This window comes from Microtus pennsylvanicus, chromosome 2 (genome assembly GCF_037038515.1).
Source record: "Microtus pennsylvanicus isolate mMicPen1 chromosome 2, mMicPen1.hap1, whole genome shotgun sequence".
Lineage (NCBI taxonomy): Eukaryota > Metazoa > Chordata > Mammalia > Rodentia > Cricetidae > Microtus > Microtus pennsylvanicus.
The window spans coordinates 90,799,207-90,819,575 of record NC_134580.1 but is presented as its reverse complement, the minus strand read 5'-3'; the positions used below and the strand labels follow the sequence as shown (position 1 = coordinate 90,819,575).

General features: G+C 40.3%; 1 protein-coding gene across 3 annotated transcripts in view; it reads right to left on the bottom strand.

Annotated features, from left to right (window-relative positions):
• Slc12a6 (solute carrier family 12 member 6) overlaps nt 1-20,369 on the bottom strand; it is a 90,775-nt gene that overhangs the window by 52,824 nt on the left and 17,582 nt on the right. The window contains exon 1 of one of the 3 annotated variants that reach the window (XM_075961711.1): nt 18,474-18,665. The exons of the other annotated variants lie outside the window; for them this stretch is intronic. Within the exon in view, the coding sequence (XP_075817826.1) occupies nt 18,474-18,591 (118 nt within the window). The 5' untranslated portion in view covers nt 18,592-18,665. Of the gene's footprint in view, nt 1-18,473; nt 18,666-20,369 lie in introns of those variants that run through there. 3 annotated transcript variants of the gene reach the window in all.

The following is a 20,369-nucleotide window of genomic DNA, read 5'->3' as shown; positions in this document are numbered from 1 at the left end:
AGGACAGTTTCTGTTTTAGGGTAAAACCTTAAAAACTGAAAAAATAAGATTTCCATCCATTGCTATCAGGACTGATATTTAAGTTAAGAACTGTGAAAGCCGAGGCTGTAAAACACTATTTACAGGGCTGGTGAGATGACCCAGTGGAGTAAGGTAATTGCTGCCAAGAACGAAGACCTAAGTTTATTCCCGGAACCCCCACAGAGGTGGTCGTCCTCTGACCTCCCCAGTTACAGCATGTGCTTGTACACGAACAGTTCAAGTGTATAAACCTATAAATGTTTACTATTCATCAATCATTTGATAGAAGCCATTCAACTTTGCTGATTGCATTTACTATCATTTTATTCTTACCTGAATCATAACTATTTGGCAGGCATATGCCTATCATTTCCAATTTTCATTGATGGCACGAGTGGAACAATATTTGTATCCTTTTAAAACTTCATAACATTACCCCTCTCTGTCATAGATCTCTCATTTACTGTTTATCTAAATAAAGTTTTGCTGACTTGTCTAAGTAATTCATGTTAGCTTTCAGAGAGATGCGATATTATTTCTTTAGGTACCATATCAATCTGTGTAATGTCTAATCAGCCTATTCACTTATATAAATATATACATCATGGCAGTTCTGGAATAAAATATAACAAACTTTTGAACAGAAATAACAGCAATGGTTGTTACCCTTAGCAGTTATTAGAATATGGATATGATAGACAGCAAAACTCAACATAAGAAACTGAAAACAGTGGTAGTATTTTATATTAAATAATAACACCCACTTGAAAACTGTTTTCATATATTTTCTTTGGTTCCCATAATAATCCTGTCGTATCAGTAGGGAATGCATAAAGAAGCCAAAGCTATGTTGGGTTCAATGGTCTGGCTAACACATACAGAACGTAAACTTTGAAAACTAGTTTGATGACAGAACAAGAAAGAAACCAAAGAAACCACAAAGCCCTTAAAAATATCCTGGAATAAATCTAGCCAAGGAAGTAAAAGATTCGTACAATGAAAACATTGAAGATACTGAGAAAAGAAACTGACGCTACCAGAAGATGGAAAGACCTCCCATCTCCATGGATTTGATGGAGACTGTGAACATGGCCATCCTTTCAAAAGCAATCTTTTGATTGCAATCCCCACCAAAAATTCCAATACAATTCTCTACAGAAATTGAAAAAGCATTCTTTTTGGGGGGTGGGGGTTGAGACACAGTTTCTCTGTAGCTTTGGAGCAGCTTTGGAGCCTGTCCTAAAACTAGCTCTTGTAGACCATGTTGGCCTCGAACTCACAGAGATCCACCTGCCTCTGCCTCTCGAGTGTTGGGATTAAAGGTGTGTGCCATCACTGCCTGGCTTGAAAAAGCATTGTTAAATTTCATACAGAAATAAAAAAGATTCAGGACAGCCAAAACAACAGCAACAAACTGCTGGAGGTGTCACCATCCCAGATTCCAAGCTGATTACAGAAAAATATATATAGAAAAAATATATAGAAAAATAGCATGGTAGTGGTATAACAACAGCCATTTTGACCAATGAGACAAAACTGAGAACCCACATGCCTACAGCTACCTACTGTTTTTTTTTTTAACAAGGAAGTCAACAGTACACACTGGAAAGAGAAAAGCATCTTCAACAAATGGTGTTGCTCAAACTGGTTTGCTCACCCTGCACAAAACTCAATTCCAAATGGATCAAGGACCTCAACATAAGACCTGATAACCTGAATCTGATAGACAGAAAAGCAGGAAATACTTAATGACTGATTGAGGCAGGAAAGGACCTTCTGAGCAACATGTCAATATTGCAGCCATTAAGACCAACAATTAATGCATGGGACTTCATGAAGCTAAAACATTCCTGTTCAGCAAAGGACACCATCATTTGAGAGAAAAGGAAGCCTACAGAATGTGGAAAAAGTCTTTAATAGCTATACATAAAACAGAGGGTTAGTATCTAGAATGCATTTCAAAAACTCAAAAATTAAACAACACAATTAAAAATGGGGTATGGTACTAAACAGAAAATTTGCAAAAGGAAAAATAAGTGGCTAAAAATGTTTTAAAATTTTAAAAAAGATGATGACAAGTGCTAGTACGGATATGGGGAAAGGGAACTCACTGAGGGGAGTAAAAACTAGCGAAGGAACTGTGAAAGTCAAGGTGGAGGTTCCTCAAAAGAACTGAATCTAGATCTACCACATGACCCCGGCACACCACTCTCGGGCACATACTGAAAGGATTCTATCTACGGCAGAGACACTTGCTCACTCACAATGGTCAGGGAGAGATAATGACAATGTGGTATACATATACAGTAGAATATTTACAGCTATTAACAAAAATGAAATTATGAAATTCACAGATAATTAGATGGAGCTAAAAGCAATTATTCTGAAAGAGGTATCCCAGGTACAGAAAGACGAATGTCACATGTTTTCTCTCATTTGTGGATACTAACTTTGAATTGTCAGATATGTGTGTTTCATTTTGGAAACACCCAGAAAGGTCAGGAAATTACTAACAGAGAGAGATTTTCAAGAGAGAGAGGAGAGAGAATGCACTGGTATAAAGGGTTATAAGGGAATTATGGAACGAAATGGGATAAATTGGTGGAGGGCAAAGAAGAATAATACTGGGAGGGAGAAATAACACCAAAGACTTCAAAAGAGTTGTAATGAAACCTACTACTGTATCCTAAAATATATCTAGACACATAAAAAGAATTAGCCATAAAATGGGACAGTATTCCTACTACATACCAGAGACTAACAAATAAAAAGTCCTGTCTCAGGAGTGGATTGCTTCTTTTGGAGTTGCTGGTCATTGAAATCCCACCCTCAAATATAACAGGATATCGCTCATGTTCTTGGTTATCCTCTCGAGTGTGGTGGTAAGACACTATTGCCATCACATGTATGAGTCACACAGAATATAGAGAGACCAAGCTGATACTGACTTGGAAGCTTCATCACTGTAATGGTCTGTCCTGTCTCTTTAAGATACAAGCCACGCCCACTCCCTCCCCTGTCCACTGAGGCAGGCAGATCTTCCTTCCTGTTTGTAGCCTGAGTCTCTTCCTTTTCCATCTCCCTCCCGAAGGGGCAGCTTCCATCACTCTCCCTCTCTCCCTCTCTCTCTGCCTCTGCTCTTCTCCTCTTCTCCTTTCCCCCTCTATAACCCACTAATTAAATGTCCAATCTCATTCTGCATGGTGTGCCTATCTATCTGTCTCTTGCCTGCCACTGCCATGTGGCTTGCTGCCAGGGACCAGCCGCCTTCAATGACCTGCTTGGCATGGTCTCGTGTGCTGTCCCTGCCTAGGACTGACTGCTCTCAGGATCCTCTACTCCCTGCCTGCCACTACATGGCCTGCTGCCTGCCGCAGCTCAGGGACCTGCAGGGTATCTGCCACTGCAGCTATTCGGGGATCTGCACCATTTTTTATTAATTCATTTCAATCACTATTAGCTAGTTCACAGTGCCAGGAGGTGCCATGCATGCTACAAGAAGAGAAAAGCAATCATCACTCATACCCAGATATGAATCCTGTCAGTTACAAGTATGACTGGCCTGGCAAGAACTGCCCACTGGTACAGTAGTGGCATGAATGTCATGGGAGTAACTAACCACTTTCTGACTAGATCTAAGACCATTCCACAACATGAAGCCTATCCCTGATGCTATTATTAGACCAAGAACCTGTGGCTAGACAGACCATAGATCATAGAAACTACCATTATTCTGCTAAATGGACACAGTATTAAACCAGTTTCCAATGGCTTAAGATTATACCCATATCAACGTATTTCTCAACCCTCATCTCAGAAGCTTCTATTTTCAGTAGATGGTGACTAACAGAGAGACCCACAATTGGCCACGGTGCAGAGAATAAGAGATTGTATAATGTTCAGCCTTAAATAGAACAGACATACTGCACGCTCCTCTCCAAAAGCTCAGGGATAATTCTGGAGTTGGGAAGAATGTGAGAACCAGAGGCTGTAGATGACTACAAGAAAACAGTGTCTTCTGGCCCAGCATGGCGGCTGATCTTCTGAACTCACAGTGTTAGGACAGGATACACATGATCTGCACAAGCCCAAACCAGCATGGAGAGAGGAGGTGGGCACATAGCAGAGCAGAAATGGGCCATCGTTAGATGCTGGGAGAGGAAGGGGCAGTTTTCTCTAATAGTGCAGTCCCCGGTTAGTTGACCATACTCTAGAATATTAGGGCAGCACAAAATGGCTTTGATAGGGAAGAAAAGAGATCTAAAGTTGGGTGGGAAGGGAAGAGGAGTTGGATATGGGAAGAGCTGGAAGAGGGTAGGTGAATCAAAACATGTGAAATTCTCAAACAACTAATAAAATATTTTCAAACAGCCATATTATAAATGATAACAATTACTATCAGCTCCTGGATTATGACTTTCCTATTACATTATGCTAGTTATAAATTTTGATATAGGAATGAATTATTAATATAGGTAACTTCATTACTAAGAGACGAAATAACTAAGGGCAAAAAATGTCATATGAAGCACTGATGAATAATATTACAAGTCATAAAAGAAGCTACCTAATGTGGTATGGGAAGACCATATGGTGCCTACTGTAACCACGTTCAGACACACTTTGTACTCAGATAAGAGGGCCTCATCCCATATCCAAAGAGCATGGCCAAACATAAGAAGCGGAAATTCCCAGTCACAGAATCCAATCCAGATCCAGAAGGAGGATAGAGAAGTTAGGAAGACACACACAACAACTGCATAGAGGAAAACGATTCTGTGCAGTCTCCAAGCTATTTTACCTGTGTTAATACTTCTGATTACTAACACAAAGTTCATAAATATTTACTAATGTAAATATGAAGAAACATTCAAAATATTTGATATTATATATTAAGTTCATTTTTATATTAGATATCATGATAATTTTTAGCTGTGATTTTTAAGCTTCAGGATGTGATTCTACCTTCTTGCTCCCATCCTGACATTTATAGTAGTATATTATTTGTGTTTTAATAAATAAAGTTTGACTGAAGAGCAGAGGGCAAAGCAGATACTAGTCAGCCACACAGGCCAGGGAGTGGTGGCACACACCTTTAATCCCAAACAGAGGCAGACATATCTCTGTGAGTTCAGGGCCACCCTGGGCTATACGAAATTGAATCTGTCTAAAGGAGGAACAGAGTTCACACAAAGGTGATCCTGGCCCTTGGAATCACAGGCCTTGAATCCCAGCTCTAGGAAGGTGGAGACAGGAGCAATATAGCTGGGTGGAGAGAGAAAGATAAAGGGGAAAGAGACAGGAGCTTGGAGTGTGGAGTCTGAAGATTCATGGAGACAGGATCTCATCCTTCGGTCTGAAGATTTGGTAGAGGTAAAAGGTCTCTCTAGTGGTTGGCTGCTTTGCTCTTTTCTGATCTTCAGATTGAGTCTCAATATCTGTCTCTGAGTTTTTATTATTTGTACTACAGACATTATTATGATCAATACACTCAGAGTTGAAATACTATATCAAACATAATTTTAATGTGTTGGAATTATCTTTAAATATCTTTTAAAACTTGCTAGTCTTTTCTTAGAGCCTATGGTTGGCAACAGTATCTAACAAGATTAGTAATACGTGTACTGCATCTGCTTTTAATTTTTACTGTACTCATGGCACACAAGCTGATACTTCACTTTATGACAAATCTTCTGTTAGAAGTGACTTAAAGTAAAAACAATAAATAAAATGTGAAGATGATTCATAAAGTTGGAATGATAAATGAATAAATGTCATCTCTAAATGACTGAATCTAGGGAAATTTTCTTACTATCATCATATCAAATCTGCACAGTAGTCCCATAAGGAAGAATTATTACCATGTTCCTAAGAAACTAGTTCTGAGACAGCTAAAAGGATAATATCATCAGGGTGGTGCAACCAATGAAGATAAGACAACAGTGCAGGGTCAGGCCTCAGCCTGGACTTTCCATCACCTCTTCTGTAGCCAGGGGTGCAAAGATCCAGGTAAAGAAGGATGGGCTGAGGCAGTGTCAACTGTAGACAGGATTTTCTAAAATCTTTTTTTTGTTTGTTTGTTTGTCTGTTTTTTGTTTTTCAAGACAGGGTTTCTCTGTAGCTTTGGAGCCTGTCCTGGAACTAGCTCTTGTAGATCAGGCTGGCATCAAACTCACAGAGATCCACCTGCCTCTGCCTCCTGAGCACTGGGATTAAAGTCATGCTCCACCAACCCTGGCTGATTTTTTAAAATCTTAAAAACAATAAGGGATTCAAAACCAGAGAGAAAAAAAAACAAACATAACATGTCCGGGCAGTTTGGGAAGTTTGGATCACATTAGGAAACATCTTCACAGAAAGAGAAAATGAGAAACAACTGAAAAATTCTGAGTAAAGCTGGAAAAATGAAAGCAGATTTTTATAAAACAAATAAAATATGAGAATTAGATGAACACTAGATTTATTAGAGACAGACAGGATCATCACACTTATTCTGGGTCCATGCTAACAACAGCATCTCTGTTGGGTGGTGGTGGCACATGCCAGGAACAAGCAAACAACAACAAACCCAGCATCTCTAAGGTATTCTCCAGGACAGCAATAAGAGTTATTGTGAGATTAGGTTTTACTCTGCTGTCCAGGCTGGTATTAAACTCTTGAACACAACTGATAATCCCACCTCACCCTGCTTAGTGGCGTAGATTACCCAGCACACAGGTACTACTGACTCAACAAGCAGCTGGGAACACAGAGGTGTCTTAGTTAGGGATTCTGTTGCTGTGATAAACACCACAACAGTCTATCATTCTAGAAGTCAGAGCAGGGACTCAAGGCAGAAACCTAGGTAGGAACTGCTGCAACCATGGAGGGGCACTCATAATTGGCTTACTTCTCATGGTTTGCTCCGTTTGCTTTCTTATGTACTCCAGGACCACCTGCCAAGGGATGACACCACCCACAAAGGGCTGGGTCCTCTCAAATTGATTACGAATTAAGAAAATAACCTACAGGCTAATTTTTTTTCTTTTTTTAAAAAAAGATTTATTGATTGATTGATTGATTGATTGTATAGGAGTGCTCTAACTGCATGTGCATCTGCACACCAGAAGAGGGCATTAGATTTCACTACAGAGAATTGTGAGCCATACCATGTGGGTGCTGGGAATTGAACTCAGGACCTCTGGAAGAACAGCCTGTGCTCTTAACCTCTGAGCCATCTCTCCAGCCCCTATAGGCCAATCTTAAGGAGGCCTTTTCTCATTTAGGGTCCCCCTTCCCAGACAGATATGTTTAGGCTTGTGTCAAGTTGACAAAACCAACTAGAACAAATGTCATATCCGTAATCTCATCTACCTGGGAAGATGTGGTAGGAGGATTGTGAATTTGAGACCAGTATGGGCACATAATGAGACTCCGTTGGTATAGTTTTTAAGAGGTGACTTTAGAGGCCAGGTGGTGGCGGTGCAGGCCTTTGGCAGATCTCTGTGAGTTCGAGGCCAGTCTGATCTACATTGTGAGTTTCAGGCCAGCCAATGCTATACAGAGAAACCCTGTCGTGAAAAAACAAAACAAGAGGTGGAGGTGGGGGTGGGGGGAGAAGGTAAGGTACTGTATGGGCTATTTCTGCACTTGTGTGGCAATGTAAGGGAGGAAGGTCTGCTTTGGTACAGTTTCAGCTTTAGCCCAAACTAGTAGGAAAGCAGAAATGTGCTGACGTGGGATTCCCATCTGTATGCTGTGAATGTTTTATTGCCATTGGTTAATAAAGAAGCTGCTTTCAGCCAATGGCTTAACAGAGTAGAGCCAGGAGGAAGATCCAGGTAGAGATGTAGGGAGCCAATAGGCGGAGCCAAGGGAGATGCCATGTAGCCTCCCAGAGGAGAAAGACTTGGGCTGGCAGCATGAACCCTGCTGGTAAACCACGAGCCTCATGGTAATACACAAAAAAATAAAAATGGGTTAATTTAAAATGCAAGAGCTAGCTAAATTACGCTTAAGCTATTGGCCAAACAATATTACAAATAATATAGTTTCTGTGTGATTATTTCTGGTCTAGATGGCCCGAAATGAACAAGCAGCCTCCGCCAACAATTTGTGGCTGGAGCACCTTGCAACTCATCAGACCAAAAGACGGAGAATTTGTGCCAGAAGTAGGGTTGGGCTATAACCCCTAAGGGCTCCCCCTCCCCAGTGACCACCTCTACTATCAATGCACCCCAAACAGGGGAACCATAATCTTTCAAAACAGCACCACTAGCTCAGGACCAAGTATTCAAATATACAGGCCTGGGTGTGTCATTTCACACTCAAATCATAACTTTGTGTCTCACGGCCATCTCGTAAGACAAAATGCACTTAGTCATAGTTCCAAAGTCCCCATAACAGTAACAGTCCCCATACTGTTCCAAAGTCCAAAGTCTCTGAGGATCTCCACGCTCAACATTCATGGCACATGGTAGCATCGTTTGGGCATTTGAGTAGCATCACCTCTTTAGCCCTTCATCTGCAGCCCATGCGGGCTTTCTTGTGAAAGCTCTACTTTATTCATGCAGTTTTTCTTGGCACACGTTCCATGGCCCTGACATGTCCATACCCTATAGTTTCCACGGCAGCTTACTTCATACATTGACCATGCAGGGTCTCCCTGTAGGGACTCCAGTCATACAACATATTGCCCAGCCTCACAACATTTTTCAGGATCTCCAGTGAAAGTGTCCACAACCAATGCCTACAAAACCAGCCCCACATTGATGACACAAGGTTTGACTGCCTGTTGTGGTGATAGCTGGGTCCCCTTCAGCACAGCAACTGTGGCCTCGGAGATCCTGCACAGCTGAACAAGGGAAAACATGTCCTTCAGTGGTCCTGGTAAATAAAGGAAACCCCAGGTGCTACACAGCCTCTGTTCAGACACTTTCCCCACTCCTCTCAAATGAAAGTTTTTCAAATAGGTTTGCATTTTGACTCCCAAGCCCAAAGCCTTGTCCCTAAGGCCCCTTTCTTATAACTACACTAATCACCAAACAAATATAGCTTCTTTGTCTGTACAACCTTCTCTAAGGCTGTTAATGTGTTCATTTTTCCTTCTCATACAATTTTTCACATCTCCTTGTTCCACTTTTTATTTTGAATTTCCACTGTAGTTTTCTATAGGCAGCTAGTAACAATCATGCCCCAGCCTCAATGTTATTCAGTCTTGAAATTCCCTCCACCAAATTAATTGGCCCATGACTTTTAAGTTCAGGTTTACTCAAATTTTCTGGACACACACGACAAAACATAGCCAGATTCTTTGCTAGGATACAACATCAATGGCTTCTTGTTGAGAGGTATTTGTACACTGTGTGAAGATGCACTGCTGTGAGCGGTGTAAGAAAAAGAAACGGCTAATAGCTTAGGCAGGAGGTATAGGTGGGACTTCCAGGCAGAGAGAGAACTCTGGGAAGATGAAAGGCAGGGTCACCAGCCAGATGGAGAGGAAGCAGGAGGTGCAGGACAGAAGAAAGGTAATGCCACATGACAGAGCATAGACTAATACAAATGGGTTAATTTGTTGTAAGAACTAGTTGAAACAAACCTAAGCTTTCATAATCAATAATAAGTCTCCATGTCATTTATTGTGAGTTGGGGATCCTGACGAGAAAGTACTACTATAGCCTCTATCCCAATTTCCCTCCAAAACTCATGAGTTTTACTGGCCACATTTCTCTCCCCATTTTGCTCTTCTGACCCTTGATCACCCCAGTAAACCCTGCTTACAGCATTCAAAGGCTTTCATATTGCACAGCTCTACACTCTTCCACATTCTTCCTGCTACACAGTTCTAAAAATTCTACAAACTACATGGCCAGGTTTATCAAGGCAGCGGCTCCATTTTCCAGCACCAGCTTTCTGTAGTAGAGACTTCTGCATCACTGTGACCCGAACACTGAACACAAAGGTTGGTTTTGTCTCACAGTTTCAGACTTAGTTCATGATGACATAAGGCATGGTCAGCTCATGGTGGTGGCAGTGTGTGCTGGGGCTCCTCACATCATGGTGGACCAGAAAACACAGAGCTCAAGCAAAAGCAGAACTGGGCTATAACCTTCAAAGGCTCATTCCCAGTGACCCAACTCTAGCAACCATAATTTTCACCCCATAGGTTCCATAACCTTTTAAATTAATGCCACCAACTAGGAACCACACGTTTAAATGCCTGACCTGATTGGGGGCATTTCACACTTAACTCTAAGAGGAGTTCAGTCATTGAAGACAATAGTGTGAACATTTTTATATTTTAAGAACATTGATTCCATGCCACAGACAGAAGACAATTAGGACAAAAATTCCTGCACCCACCTTTGTTTTCTTGAGGCTGCCAGCACTTGTCATCCTCCAGCAAATGAACTTAAGCTCTTTTGAAGTGACAAAGAAAAAAGCAAGCTATCTCGGGAAACCAGGCAGTCAGCAACAGAAAAACTATTTAGAATGAACAGTTGATTGGACGAGCTAAATAGAGATTCTGCAGCAGTCTCTTGAGCCTAAAAATAATAATGAGAACACACTGGTGCACGCCTCTGTTGCACCAGCTAATTGCTGGGCTTCCAGAGTAGCGATAGTAAGCCTTACAGAGGAAGCGCATATTTTTCTCTAGCTAAACTGACATAGCATCAAACTGCCTGAGAAAAAGTAATGGATGAATGTTCAGCCCTACACAAGACTTTTATACCATTCTCTGTAAGGCCCATGGAACCGTGTGGAAAACAGTAGTAGAATCTAAAAGAGCTGGAAGACAAAGAGAAGGGCTGTAATATGCCACTTTTTGGAAAAAACACAGTCACCCCAACCTCAAATTCAAAGCAGTTGCGGATTCCTACACGGATCATGCAAAAGAACAGGCCTGTGAACAGTCAGGATGGATGGAGGAAGGGCTCAGGCGACCACACCCCTCACTGAAGAACTACTTGTTGTTGATGGGCTCAAGTAGAGAGCGGTGAGGGAGGGAAGAAAGTCTGTGTCAGTCAGTCATTGCCTTCAGTTGTGTTATCCACTGGTGAATCCACCAGGCTCTAAGGAATAGTTTCCAAGACAACGCTCACACAGATGGCTCTGGTTAATTTTGGCAGGACACAAAACCAACCAAAAGTCAAGAATCTGGGAAATGGACTAGGAGGGATAAGTGTATGTCAGGGATCGGGGGAAGAGGTGGTAATAGAGGGCAGAGAGAGTAATCACAAGACATTATATACATGAATGGTCTGGCATCTAACCTCTGGGTTCAAATGATCCTCCTGCCTCAGACTTCTAAGCTGTTGGGACTGCTGGGTGGCATCAACATATCCTTCTAATTAAACACTTCAAGATTCTCTGTGAAGTCTATAGATTTATAGACTGTCTTGTTATCAACTACTCCCTTGAATGTTAAGTTCCAGAAAAAACAATCGAAGAAGTGAATATATTACAGAGTTGGACTCAAATGGTATTGACAAAAATGTATAAATACCAAAATAAGTATGCCATATAAAAGAAGATAATAAATATTCTATTATTCTACTCATATAAAATTCTCACAAATGCAAACTAGTGGATAGTGACAGAAAACAAAGACAAAAGCAGAAACAGAGAAAATAGCTTCTGTTCTTGAGCCAGGCAATTTGAGTTGCAAAGGGCACAGGGAAACTTCTGTGAGTAATGAAAATGCTTGTTATCTCGATGGTGGTGAGTGTTTCACAAGTATATGTGTGTGTGAAAATTCATTATTATACATACATGCAGGCAATTTATGTCAACTACATCACAAAAAAACATTAAAAGAAATAATGATTAGGGAAAACAGTTTCGACATTTTTAAGAGGGGGTTGGCATTTATAAATACTAAGAACATCTAAAAAAAAAGAAAAAGAAAAACAAGAGGGAAAAGATACAGATGAAAAATTGCTGGAATTTTTTGAGTTTGAAATTTCCTACAATAAAAAATACTTTTCCAAAAATGTTAAAGGTCTATTCTTCATCTTTTTAGAATTCACAATACTCCTGAAGTAAAAATTACAAAATCAAGTATGTTCGTGTACTCCTAAAGTAAAAATATAATTACAAAATCAAGTATGTTCGTGTACTCCAACAACTTCAGCATCTGGGAGGCTCAAGTAGGAGGACCTCAAGTTCAAAACCAGCCCTTTGCACAACAATCAATCAAATAAAACATACAGATTTGATCAAAAGCAACTGCAAGTTGAGACACAGTGTTGGGTATGTCTGCCTTCCAACAGGGACCTAGCTTATTATATGGGGTTTACTGGGTTAAAATCGCTCATGTTTTTGTGTATTTATGTGCCCATATTCAATTCCCACCATGTCTGTGTTAAAGCTATAAGAGGATTATGCTATTGAAATAAAAATGCCTAGATAATTTCAGTAGTACATGTAGTTGTTTCTTGCTTTTTGTCTCTTTTTTTAAACAGGTCGCACACGCTCTAGCTCTAGCTCAGGCTGGCTTTGAACTTGTAGTGATACTGCAGCACCAGCCAATCACACCCTGCTTCCATTGTTTTAAAGTTATGCTAAAAGTCAGGTATTCTACATTGTCCTATCCTCCCACTAGCCCTTAGGCTTTGAGTCTCCATCTCACTGGTGTGTGTCTTCCTACAAATGCAAGGAATAGAAAGATCTTCCGGGACAGTCAAGTTAAGCCAGGTTTCTTGCTTGCTCAGCTTTCTCAATGTTTGGCATCATTTATAAGAATACAGTATATTTGGAAATAATCCATACCAAAGAAAGGAGCAATGTAACTATGCAAATGTTGAAAGAATATACTTTCGTTTAATTTTGAGGAACTCATGACTACAAAAGAAATAGAGACTTAGAATTAGTAACTAAGAGAATACATCAGCCTAGTAGTAGAAGAGTTTAAATAGTGGTTGATTATTATTACATATACCTAGATGTACATATATAAACACACACAAACATGTGGGAATGAAGGCAGGGGACCTGGGAAGGTTTGGAGAGAAGAAAGGGAAGGGGCAAATGATCTAATTGTATTTTAACCAATATATATATTAAGTTTTAAAATTTACAATGTATGTTTAGCTGGGGAGCAACAGCGCATTGTTGGGAGGAAGGAAGGCTTTGCCACTGTACAGACCTAAGTCTGAGCGCTGCGCCTGCCACTTACGTAGCCCTGACTTCCCAGCACCCCACTGTCCTACTCTGACCTGCTGCAATGGCTGCCTGCATTGGCTGTCGTCGGAATTAAGTCAGTGTTGTCAGCCACCCACCTGACTTGGCAATGGCAGCTGCTATTATGACCCTAATGCCGATAACAATTTATATGTAATATTTCTTTCTCTTTCAACTTGTCAAAACCAAGAAATACTAGTTTCTTTAGAGTTTACCAGCTGATAATCTCCTTCTCTGTATGTCTGAATTTGGACTGAAATTTGAAAATCCTTCAAGTTTGAAATTTCATGGTGAATTTAGACATATTTGGTCAAAAGTTTTAAAAAGTGGTATAATATGCTAAAATTATACATAATATATTCTTCACTCCCAATTAATATTGAGTATAAAATATAAAAATAATAAAGCAACATTTAAAATCAAATGAGTATATTTGGGGGGTTTTAATTTTGGATACAGGGTTTCACTACGTAGGTTCTTACCTCAGCTCTCAAGGACTGTGATTGCAGGCATGCAGAACCACACCCACTTGTATGTGTATTGTTATAGAGGTTTTATCTTTATAGAGTTCAATCTGTTTCAATCTGGTATGTCTCTCGTGGGGCCAAAGTAGCAAACAGTGTATGAGGGTTGGGAGACTAAGCAAGAAAATCTAGGAGAGAGAACTTCTAACAAAGCAGTGGTTACATAGTGTAGAAATGGAGATGGGCAATGTTCAGGACTGAGAATGAAATATCTCAGACTCACATAGTGTTTGAAAGTGTAGAGAGCTGTAGGGAAACACATTCAGATTTGTAGTTCTTCACCTTTTCCCGTGTTCTGTGTATGTGTGCTATGTGCATGCGTGTGGACATGCATGTGGACCTAAGATTGCAAGGTTGCTGAGCCAAACCCAGACCTCACCAAAGCAGCTAGTCCTGCTAGCCATACAGTGTGCTCTGGAGATCCCAGCTCTACTTTCTGACGCTAGCAGGCACGAGAACTCTCGAGTTCTTATTAAACTTGCTGAGCAAGCACTTCAACCATTGAGCCACTCCAAAATCTCCAGCTCCAAAGTCTGAATCTGTGTTCCTAGGTACAACAAAATCATGACAAAATAATTGCAGAGATATCTGAGGGACATGTGAAGTCCTTCTGACAGTTCTGGAATACTAGAGTGTAGTATGGGAAGCAGAAAAACATGTCCCATCCAGCCAGTCCCAAAGATAACTTTTAACTCAGATTTTAAAACATGCAGATCTATGTTTTTCTTCTTGGGATTAGTAAAAATCCCACATAAATAGTTAAAAGGAAGAAGAAAAATAAAGCTTTAAAAATTTTCTTTGAGACAGTGTCTTATATAGCCCAGGCTGGTCTGGAACTTGTTATGTAGACCAAGATTGCCTTGAACTCAGAAATCCCTCTGATTCCGCCTCTGCCTCCTGAGTGCTGAGACAGAGGTCTATGCTACATTACCCAGGCTGGGGATGCAGGTGTATACTCACTGCAAATCTTTCCTCCAGAAAATAATCTACATAGAGACCAATCTGGAGTTGTCTAGTTCTACCTATTTTAATTTTAGTCAGTAAGGAGTAGTTAAAAGCCACATTTAAAAGGATATTTCATAGGTAATGTACAACTAATATTTAGCTAACAGTTATATCTTGTGAGTTCCTAAGATTGAATCTTCACTTAACGGAACTCTCACAGTATGACCTTCTAGCATGTGTATTCCTACTGTGTTCCATGTTTGGAGCTGCCGTCTGCAACAATAGAGGGTGTTTTCTCTACTGTGATAGGTCCATATCTGAGACTTTCCTTAGAGTTCTGTTTCCATCCCAGAACTCCAACAATCTGCTATCTGTGTCTAGCGAGGTACACCTGGCAGTCCGTATTTGCCTAATCCACAGCTGCTATAAGCTGATCTGAGGAGCAAGGAGATTTACAGCAATTATTTAATGACAATATTTATATGAACTTAATATTTAAATCAAGAACTGAATGTAGCATACATACCTGATTAAGAAAACACAAAAAAAATCAAAATCTGTACAGTCCTATAGAATAATTTTTTATTTATTGGAGATTCCACCTCACTGTACAGCCTAGTCTGGCCTCAAACTCATTATTCTCCTGCCTGAGCCTGGGATCACAGGCTTGTGTCATTATACCTACAGAAAAAAATAATATATGCTTAACAATCCTGTCAAACTCTGTGGACCATGCGCACTAGGACCTAGAAAAGTGATGCGATGCGGAGCACAGGCAACTGGATACCACCTCCAGCAAGATCCTGTGTCCATGGCAAGAACTGTCACTGGCCTGGAGGAGGTACCCTGTAGAGGGAGAAGATGAAATCGATAGCATTTTGATAACCAACCTCCATGTATCGTCCTTCCTTGTCTCTTTACCAACTGCCCTCAAATTTCATTTCTCACAGTGCTCAACTCTCCTCTCCTACCTTCGAATTGTTCCTACTGCTTGTGATCTTCTCTAGATTTCCCCTTAAGGATCTGTTGGGTCCCCTTCTCAGATTCCTATTTAGGATGCCCTCCAGGTAACCTATTATTGTTCCAACTCAGTTATCCAAACCTGTTTCTTTTTCTCACTGAACCACTAATCACAATATAAGAAATAGGGATTCTTATTTGTAGTGCAATGCCACACCTGTATGTACGAATTGTCTACCCCATGCAGTCCTCCCAGCCACCCTGTAAAGCAGGTATTACTATTCCTTTGGTTTTACCAGTGAGGAGAGAAGTTAAACGACAGACTAAAGTCACTCAGGTACTAATTATTACAAATTGTCACTATTACTAATTAGTAGTAATTAGTAGGTCTGGGATTCATAGCCAGGTCCCTGACTTTAAAGCCGTTTTACTGCCTTTGGTGGGGAAGTTAAATTGTACATCTTTTGAACTTTAAGAGAAAAGTCCAACAGCTGGCCTGAAGGTTGGTGAACTGAAAGGGCAGAGAGCATGCTAAGTTGTTTAGGACCCTGAAATACATATGACCTGACAAAGTCTCCGTCCTCAGGATGCTTACCTTCAGACTGGTGGGGGACAGAGAGCAACACAGTTGTGGCAATGCCACGTTCATAGGCATGCTGCCCAGAAAACAGGGTTCAGGGGAAGAAAGGAAGAAGTTACAGAAATCAGTTTCTGAGCTCGTTCTGAAGCTCAAGCAGGGCCTACTACACTGACTTCTAGTACTGCATGTAGCAAGAACTACTACTCTTATTTTATTAATGGTTTTATGAAAATGTCCTTATGTAACCCAACAGCATGTACAATATATTCACACTAAAGATAATAAAACATGTTAAAAATTACTTTACTTAAAAATTAGTTTGGATTAGCTCTATTAACTATTTTTATAAAGTTCAAATAAATATATTAATTATATATTTTTAAAAATAATCTAAGTTTGTTTGGTTATATGATACTACTTTCTTTGCTACACAGATGCAAGAGGGGTAAAAGAAAGGACGGGTGGGGAGGGGGATAAATGGCCAGTGTTTGAAGAACTAAACAACAAACTAGCTACGTATTCTTCACTAGTACATATTCACTGTACAAAATAGTAGGTTTCACTGAGTTCCTTCTTTCTTTCTTCTACATTTTTAACTTGGGAGAGCAAGGGGCTAAATTTCAAACACATGTGTCAGGTTGGGGGAGAAATCAGCTGTCAATAATAAGAAAAGATTTCCCTTCTCTTCTTCCAGCTTAACCCTACAATAAATACAGTCTAGATAATACATTCCCAGTAGTGTTCACTTGTCAAATATCAGTTTATTCAAGCGGATGCTTTCTGAGATACTATGGAAAACATCAAATTAAAGAGTCTTATTAAATTTGAGTTCGCTTATTTCTATTGTTTTTCTTCCTTTTTCAAAGCAATTTTAGGGAAGAAAATATATTAAGCATATTAATGTCACATTATTAATAAAGCTGGGTTCTATCAAATTTTTATGGTTTCTAGGAGGCTGAGAATGACTTTATTACTCTGTTCTAAATTCTCCTTCCAAACAGCAAAAATTCTCCAAACAATGACACTAGTTAATGAAACAATCAAATAAAGGCAGAGAAGAGAAATTTAGGGCAAAAAAGTGAGAGATGAGACACTTCACTTGCATTTTGTGACATTATTGAAAACAACAGACAAAACACTGAAAGAACTGAAAATATCAGCAAATGAGAAAGGGCAACTTCAAATACACCTCCACCTACGAGTTCAGCTCCTCTAAGCTGAAGCCATAGACAAAAAGAATCAGGTTCAAGGTCAAGGAAGCTAAAACTTGCTTTCCACAGCTCCGTGCTATAAAGCAAAGCAAAAATAACCTAGTGGGCAAAGAATTTACATCTTCCTTACTGTCTTCTGATAAATCCTCTCACTAGAAGGAGGGAAATAAATGGAACGCTTCTCTCTAGCTCAAGTTCCCTAACACCTGAGACAGCACCCACAGCTGCTTGTCACAAGGAAGAACTACAGAGAATTGAGTTCCATTCAACTTTGCTCACATACAGATCATTGCTGACGATTTACGAGTTATTTTTTTAAAAAAGGATTCCAAGTGTAACTATATTTAATACCACAGCATTAACTAAGACTTTAATTGCAGGTTTAAAAATCCCAAACCACAATTCGCCGGGAAAGTTTAACTGTCACCATTCAGTGGCCACAACAGAGATAAGCATATTCATCAAATAATTTTATTAAACCCGATGCTATGTTGATCACCACAATGAACATCTATTGTACTTTTTTCTTTCGTTAAAGAGTTATTAGAACGTTCGTTACTAATTTACTGTGTACCTGGTAAACTGAAGCAAAATTCTGAACAAACGCAAGTTCGCAAGTAAAAAGTTCACAGAACAAAACTACTGAACCATGCTCCCTCTGTATATATTATATAAACTGCTAAGATTAAAAGGCCTCTTGTCCGTCCAGATCGAAGACTTCTCTAGATGAATCTAAGCTGTCTGAGCGAAAACTGAATTCTAAATTCTGCATAAATGACTTTTACAGCCTTTCTTTTTGCTTGAAAACTCTTTTCATACATTGCCACCGATTCAGTTTCACCTGTTGGTAATGGACACAGAAAACTCTTTGTGGGAGAAAAAACAAACCACTTCGTGGAAAAAAAGAGAGAGAGGGAGAAGTTATCAGATATACGGGGAGTAAAACAACTGAAAAACACACTTTCTTTCCATCTGCACCGTGAGCAACAGTTCGAAGATTGACGGCCAAGTTACCAGTTCCCTCACGAAAACTAGTCTGTGGGTCCCCAAAGCTACAAGCGCGGGACTCACCTGGCTCTTGGGGATCCTGAATCCGGGCTTTTATTTCTGCTGAGCTGGGCTCGGGGAAGACCGGGCCTGCTGCCCCCTCCTCTGGGTCCTCCACCTTAGTCACGGTGAAGTGCGGCATTGTTCTAACCGCCCCTTCCAGTCCCTGCTCTTTCTGCGTTTAAATTTCCTTCCCGTGTTTCCCTGCCTCCCTCCACACTCAGATCACACAGCCTAGGGAGACAGTGGCTGGGAATCGGGAAGTACTGAGCCCACGTGATCGCAACCCCAAGGGAGTGGGGCGCTGGAAGACACGCCTTCCGCCGTGTTTATCATTCTCTTAAAAGGCTTAAGCACTCCACCCCTTGCTTATTGTTATTAACCTGTAGAACCCCACTGTCTGGGCAGTTTCTCCAGGCGGCGGAAAGCTGAAGCCCCGGTGCAGCTCATCAGGTGCTGTCCGCCCTGTGTCTCCCACCTGTTTCCTTTACTTAATTTATTATCACCCTCTTACTTCACATGAGAAAGATGAGAGAATAATTTCTTTCACAAACTACCCTCTTTAATGAAGACTGGCACTCTGTCAACTCAGAAAACAAAAGGCAGGCTGTTGGGTGTCCGTTGTTGCTTAAGTTCAAAGCATATGGTGAAAAGCTCCTAAGAGTCAAAGGCTTTTCTCCTCCTTCAGGTGAAAAAGCATCTATTTAGCCAATATTTAATGACACATATTTTATAAGCAACACTGCTTTAAATGCTCAGGTGCATGTAGTGACATTCAAGAAGAGAAACTAATTTTGCTAAAAACACAAATTTGTTTTTGGAGAACCAACCCAGGCGGCAGACCTACTTTGTACTCTGCACTGGACTAGAAACTCTACCTCACAGTCTCATTAATTCTCTACAGAAATAGATACAAAAGATGCCTAAAGTCGTGGTGCTTGTAACAGGTGAAGACAAACTTTAAAACGCCCAAAGCCCTGTGGTAGACTTTTTTAAAAGGAATTTCACACACACTTAACCAAATTTTATTTCACGTGTTTCTAATAGTCCTGGTTTGCATGCTTGGCTGCACACTGTAAGCACCTGGGGACCTTTTAAAATACTGATGCCTGGGTTCCATCATAGATATTCCTATTTAACTGCTTTGGAATAGAGCCTGGACCGTAAGACTTTTAAAAGTTCCTTCACACTGTCCTAATGTGCTAAGGTGCAACCAAGGTGTAAATTTAAGATTGCTATAGAGGTTAAGTTTATAACCTGTCAAGTCTATGTATGTTTCTTTTTTTAAAAATAATATGTTTCCCTCTCTCTTGTGTGTTTATCTGTGTGTACGTATGTATGTGTCTTTTGAGACAGGGACTCACTATGTATCACTGGATACCCAAGAACACAGAGATCCACCTGTCTGTCTGTTTCTCCAGTATGGGGGATCAAGGTGTGCACCACCCCATCTGGTTTATTTATATCTATTTCTATCTTTGAGATAATTGTCAGGTGTTTTGTCTATATTTATAACTCAGCTGATTTCATTTGAAGGAACTTAGAGCACCATCAAACTGTCAAAGATTTCACTATTCATTCAGAGGTCAACGTTCACGAATACTTTTAGTACCGATATATTTTCCAATTGGGCCCCACCTTTCACGTTCATTTTTATGAACTGTGGCTAGTTTTTTATAGTCAATGAACAGAAACAATGTTTACAAATACCTGTATAGTTTCTGTGCAGAAGACTAGATCCCAGGGTTGGAGAGATGGCTTAGAAATTGCATTCGGCTCTTGTAGAGGACTCCCGTGAATCCCAGCATCTACATAAGGCAGCTCACAACTACCTTTAAGTCCAGCTCTAGGGAATCTGATGCCTGCATGCATGAGTATGTAAACGGGACAAACACACACACTCAAAAATAAACGTTAAAA